This window comes from Artemia franciscana, chromosome 11 (genome assembly GCF_032884065.1).
Source record: "Artemia franciscana chromosome 11, ASM3288406v1, whole genome shotgun sequence".
NCBI classification, from domain to species: Eukaryota; Metazoa; Arthropoda; class Branchiopoda; order Anostraca; family Artemiidae; genus Artemia; species Artemia franciscana.
In genome coordinates, this window is record NC_088873.1 from 9,087,957 (window position 1) to 9,094,134 (window position 6,178).

At 41.6% G+C, this 6,178-nt stretch overlaps 1 protein-coding gene and 1 pseudogene across 1 annotated transcript; one reads left to right on the top strand and one right to left on the bottom strand.

Annotated features, from left to right (window-relative positions):
• Positions 1–2,787: 2,787 nt before the first annotated feature.
• On the bottom strand, positions 2,788–3,945 carry LOC136033348 (craniofacial development protein 2-like). The gene has a single exon (XM_065714142.1). The coding sequence runs from the start codon at positions 3,943–3,945 to the stop codon at positions 2,788–2,790; it is 1,158 nt and encodes a 385-aa protein (XP_065570214.1).
• A 706-nt stretch (positions 3,946–4,651) lies between these two features.
• On the top strand, positions 4,652–5,728 carry LOC136033349 (translocation protein SEC62-like; annotated as a pseudogene).
• Positions 5,729–6,178: the final 450 nt, after the last annotated feature.

The window sequence follows — 6,178 nt, forward strand, 5'->3', positions numbered from 1 at the left end:
GGCCTTATTTTGGTCGAGGAAGATTACATTGAGATGAAAAAGGAAACAATATTTTTGTCCGTCCCTTTGATATGTTTTGCCACAATTGAGATATGAGATAAACCTACTTGGTCATATATAGAGCAATATCTGGTGAAACTCCTGAAATTCTCAGGTTCTCTAGAAAATCAAATTTGGATCGAATATCCCAAAAATTCTGCCAAGCACCATTATTCCCCCCGTCTGGTATATTCTATTAAATAGTTTTTGCTTTATAAAAAGAAAAACGTGAATTACCATTTCACATTTTATAGCAAGAATAACTTTTCATGGAAACCTTTCCCTAGTTTCATGGTTTTGATTGAAAATTTTTGTAATATATTGTATCAAGTTTAATCTGATACAATTTAATGCATTTTTGGGGAAGGCCAATTCACAAATGGATACATTGCTGTCACAAATGATTTTGCTCTAATTAGCTGGTGTAAGACTAGAATATCACTAAGTTAAGTGTTCAATGTGCTTGTTTGTCTCTTTTAAGTAAAAAACAAACCCTGCTGGAACTTTGTTGATGTATGAAAATTAATGTGTCTAAATATAATAGTGTCAATGGGACGATAGTGGAAATTTCGTTAGATGTGACGAGGTGTGTTTTATTTTTCAGACATTCTTGTAATTTTGGATTTTTAGTTTCCACAAAGCTTATCATTATCGAATCTGAAAACCATTTAGACTAGATAAAACGACAGATATATACCTGCACAAGGAAGGAGAAAAGCTCTATAGATCAGTCAAAATTTTGCAAGCATGATTAGATTTAAATATTTTTTACAGCCATGCTGACTTTCCATATGAAACAGATATGTATATTTGTGTACTATTGTGTATATTTCATAGCTTTTAAAGTCATTATTTATTAAGAAGTCCCTTTTCCACTTTTATCTACTTTTTGGGCTATACACTTTTCTAATAATCTGAAAATCTGCTGGCCCTTACTATGGGGTTATTTTTTCAATTGCTTACTTACTTACTTACTTAAGTCCCATCCATCCTTGCGGGATGTTTTGGGATCACTTCTTTTGACAGTTCATGAACTAGGGCTCGGTACGTTGTTCTATCGTGTACAGTTCAAGTCAACTCAACGATGCGCTTTCGGTCAAAGTTTTCAATCCACCTCCTGCTAGGTCTTCCTCGTGGTCAAGATCCGTCTACTGTTCCTTCGAGGGAGATTTTTGGTGGACGGTCGTGGTCCATTCTCTTGACATGCCCGAGCCATCGCAGTTGTTGTCGTTTGATTTTATTTAGGATTGTGTCGAAAGACTTCAGCCGTCTTCGCACCTCCTCATTGGTCGCATGTTCAGTGTAGGTGATTCTTGCGATGCGACGGAGACATCTCGTCTCAAATGCAAGTAGGTTGCGTTCATTTTCGATCTTCAAGGTCCAGGTCTCACACTCATATATAGTAATTGGCACAATCAGGCTGTTGAAAAGTTGAACTTTCAGCTGGCTCGACAGGTTTCGACATTTCCAGATATTTGTGAGCCTTTTAAAACTTGAGCTAGCAAGAGCTAGGCAGCGTTTTATGTCGGAGGTATTACAATTGTCCGCTGTGAGAAGACTGCCCAGGTAGACCAATTGGTTGACCGTTTCAACTGGCTGGCCGTCAATCGTTATGGAAGGAGTAGCTGCTTGTTTTTGGCGTGACGTGACCATAACTTTCATTTTTGGCGTTAATTTGCATGCTAAAAGATTTTGTGGCTTCGTTGAGACAGTTTGCTTGTCTTTGGAGATCAGCGGCCGTTGTAAAGAGCTGGTCGATGTCTTCAGCATAGGCGTGCTTGTTTACTAGGACTCCACCTATTTTGGTTCAATGTTCGTCTGGTATCAGCGACAGAATGGCGTGAAGAAACAGGTTGAACAGGTGGGGCGACAGAATATATTCCTGTAAAACTCCCGAGGATGATAAGAATTCATCAGAGAGTCCATCAGTGGTGAGTATCCGGCTTCTGGATTGGCTGTATATATTCTCAATAATCGTGACGATTTGGTCGGAGATACCGTAATGTCTTAGGATGTGCCACAGACCTTTCCTCCAGATTAAATCGAAGGCTTGCCGAAAGTCAATAAAGAGATGATATAGGTCTCTGTTGAACTCGACAAAGCATTCCATGAGCTGACGAACGGTGAAGATTTGGTCAGTGGTCGATCGTCCAGGTCGGAAGCCAGCTTGGTATTCATCCAGAACGGAGGCTGTGATTGCTTGGATTCTACGTAGGAGAATTTTGGTCAGTGGTGGTAGTTCTCACACTCTCTTCTTGAGCCTTTTTTGTGAATTGGGACCACTGCTGCCTTACACCATAGCTGTGGGAGGTGGCCCGTCGACCATGCGGCTGACACAAATTTGTGGTACAATTCGACGACGTCCTCTGAGTCAATGTTAATTAGTTCTGCAGTGATACCGTCCGGTCCTGGGGCCTTCCCTCGTTTCAGGAATCTTATCGCTGCCTCAGTTTCTGATTTTAAGACCGGTGGTTGAGGTTCTCGATCATTAATGGGGAAGGAGTTTAGGATGCTGGGATCGGCAATGATCTGCGGATTTAATTTATCTTCAAAATATTCCTTCCATCGTTCGAGTTTCATTTTTGCGTCGTTGATGGGATTGTTTTGTTTGTCTAGGATTGCTGTGGAGATGGGATCTTTCCTGCTAGACAGTTCACGAACTGTTTTGAAGAGTTTTTGACCGTTTCCGTTCCTAAGCTGGGTTTCGTATTCCTTGCATTTCTCGGTAACATGGTTACGCAAGGCCTTTCAAACTTCCCTATCAATTCTCCTATTGAGATATTTATAGGTGTCTCGGCTGCATGGGTCAGCTTTGTTGTTGCAGAGACGCTTTTGGTTACATTGTTGGATTATTTCTTCAGTAATCCACGGCTTTTCGTCTTTCGTTTTCCTTCCGAGGACATCATTTGCTGTCTCCAAAACTGCAGAAGTTGGATGCTCAGTCAGTTGATCAATCTCTTCGACGGTAGTGAGAGAAGTGAAGTTCTCTTTGATAGCTCGGAATTTTGACGATAGGCTGGTGGTATAGGCACCTTTTTTTATTGGGTCGCGAAGCAGCTCTGTCCAGAATCTAGGGATTCTTGTCGTCTTATGGAGTCGTTTCAGTCTTAGCTTGAGTTTGGACATCAGGAGTGAGTGATCTGAATCAAAGTCTGCACCAGGAAGGGATACAGTATCCATTATTGAGGACTTCCAGCGTTTAGATATCAGTACATAGTCTATCATGTTTTCAGTTACTCCGTTGGGGGATCTCCAGGTGACCTTACGGCGGTGTCCGTGTTTAAAGGCGCTGTTAGTTATATACAGGTCGTTTTCTCTACAGAAACTAATTAGCCTTTCACCTCTTCCGTTCAGTCGGCCATGGCCATGCGATCCCATTACATCTCTCCGATCAATCTGATCGTTGTCCGTGATAGCGTTGAGGTCGGCCATGACGATGAGCATATCTTTCTTTGGTGTTTGGTCGGTGACACTTTGAAGTTGAAAGTAGAACTGTTCGCATTCTTTATCGCTTCGAGCAGTGTCAGTAGCATATAGCTGGATGATGGTAAGGTTTGACACGGATCCCTTTAGTCTAATGGTTGTTTTCCTTTCTGATACGGGCGTGGAGGAGATCAGCGCATTTTTTGTACTTGGTGAGAGGATGAATCCAACACCCTGTCTGTGAGTGCCATCGGTGCGTCCCGAGAGTAGGAGGTAGGTTCCACAGATAGTTTCCTCACCAGTTCGGGGGAGGTGTGTTTCAGATAGCCCGACTAAGTCCCACTTGTATCGGTTTAGTTCTCTCAGTAGTAGATCCATTTTTCCTGGGTTGACTAGAGTCCGGGTGTTGAGTGTTCCTATGTTGAGTAGAGTTTTAGTGGAGATGAGTCGCAGGGTAACCTCATCCCGTCCGGGGGTCGTCATATGCCTATTATGATCGTCGGTTTCCCCGTACGCGGCAGCATGTTCGTCGGCTTCCCGTACGTGGTAGTATGTTCAATATTACTTCCATTCGCCATCATCATCAAATTTCTAGGTTCGTCGGTTTCCCCGGACGCGGTAGTAATTCTGCTTTGATTTATAGAGCCATAATTCATTTGTTAAAAGGAGAGGTTTCAAGGCTGGTTAGGAGACGGCGGTAAGCCACTCCTCTCCGTCAACTTGCCGTTGTTCGTCCGTCAAAGGCCGTTGTTCGTCGCTGAATCATCCGCCCTTTCGCAGTTGTCCTCCTGAAGAGGATCCTCCTACGATGATAATCTGCCATACCATACGATTTTACCCATTGTTGGGAGAAGGTTTGAAGCTGACGGGACATATCCACACGCCGGTGGGCCCAGCTCAGTCTACATAAGAGGGGCCTTCTTCCTCCTCCGCCTGAATTTATGTCCCCCGGGCGAGGGTATCCCAGTTATATTTTAGGACCCCCAAGGGCTGGGTCTCCCCTTGGTCCTCGCCTCCATCACCACCGGAGGTACCCTGCATATCTGCAAGGGTTTCCCCTATCCGCCACCTGGGGACGCGCTGAGTGGCCTGGGGTGGGCCCCTACTGAGAAGGTGACTCAGTAGGTGACTCAGTAACCTACTGAGTTACTCAGTAACCTACATTTTTCAATTGCACTTGGCACTAATTGAAATATGTTGTGGTCACTCAAAATTTTTACATGTCTCACCTACTTTATAAACCATCAAAAGTAATGACACAGATCGCAAAGTGGATGAAGAAGAATGTACCCATAAAGCAAACTAAGTTTCTTTACCATCAAGTAGGTTACTTTATTGGGTCGAAAGCAGTTGATGCTCTCGTGGAATCAAAATGGGCTCACGAGAAATAAGAGGGAGCAATTCCAACCTTTTCTAATAGAACTGCTGTTACTGATTACCTAGACCTCATGCTACGTTACAAGTTTTTTCATAGAGCAAAAAATAGCCGTCTCCAACGTTCATACAAAAAAAGAAAAGGAAAAAGGAAGATACAAAAGAAGAGACAAAAGTTAAAAAGGAGGGGGAAAAGAGGATAACAAAGGATTGAAAAGGAGATTTAAAAGTATCAAAATTGAGGCAGAGGAAGAAGAAAAGAAGGGCGAAGACGCAGAAAGCAGTCAAGGAGAAGGAAAACCAAAATAAGGGTATGAGAAGAAAGAGGGAGGAAAAATCGAAACAAAGAAGAGGAATATCCAATTAGACATGCATCTTGAGCAAATTTTCCTTGACTCTTCTGATGCCTACACATGGATCTACGATCCCATCCTGCTGTGGTGTTGGGTCACTAGAACCTTGGTAGTTTTAGCCAATGTTGGATTTTGTCTTTTCCACCTTGGTCACCTACGCTGAGGAAGGGAGTCTACTATCTTAGCTTAGCTGGTGCTGGTTTTTATTGTTTATTCTTGGACTAGCCGTGTTACGATTTATTTTGTTCTGCTTGATATGGATCGTAAGCTTAGGAAAACATCATTTCTGGTTACTACCGAATCTAACTAAAGACGTTAGATGTTTTGCCTCTTTTTGGCCACTTTACTATTATGAATACAAAGGAAAGAGTAAGAGCACGTCAAAAAAGAAAAAGAAGAAAGCAAAGGATTCTGATACAAAAGATGAGAACGATGATGCAGTGGTGAGAGAAGAGGACAAAAATATCAAGGAATCAAAGCAAAATCCGGGTATAAAAAAGTCAGTGGAAGATATAAAATTGAGTAATAAAAATGATTGAGACCGATCAGAAACCGATTCTGAGGGAAGTAGTCATAGTTCACAAATTGGCAATGACTTTGAAATTGTTGACAAAAAAGAGGGAGTCGAACCTCCAATCAGATTCTTTATTCCAAATGAAATAATATGATGTCATTAATATTTCTTTTTTTTTTTGTTTTTCTGTTTTTTTTCTGGGTTTTCTTTTCTTTTTCTCTTTTTATTCATTTTCTTTTATTCATTTTTTCTTTTCTTTTTATTTTTTTGTTATCTTTTTTTAGCACAGACGTACAAACAGACAAACAAACAGTGTAAGAGCTCGTCTTTCTCAAATACACTTATTATTTCTGCTAATGACAACATTCTAGGCACCCAGTAGGATTGAGTCTAATGTCCATGCAAAGGTAATTGAATTTCTAAAAGAATTTTAAGCGGCTTGATGTTAATTGCCGAGCCTTAAATATTGGAAAGT

Bases quoted from the DNA above. Each gene is read 5' to 3' on its own strand.
- LOC136033348 (XM_065714142.1), bottom strand. From the start codon at position 3,945: ATGACGACCCCCGGACGGGATGAGGTTACCCTGCGACTCATCTCCACT.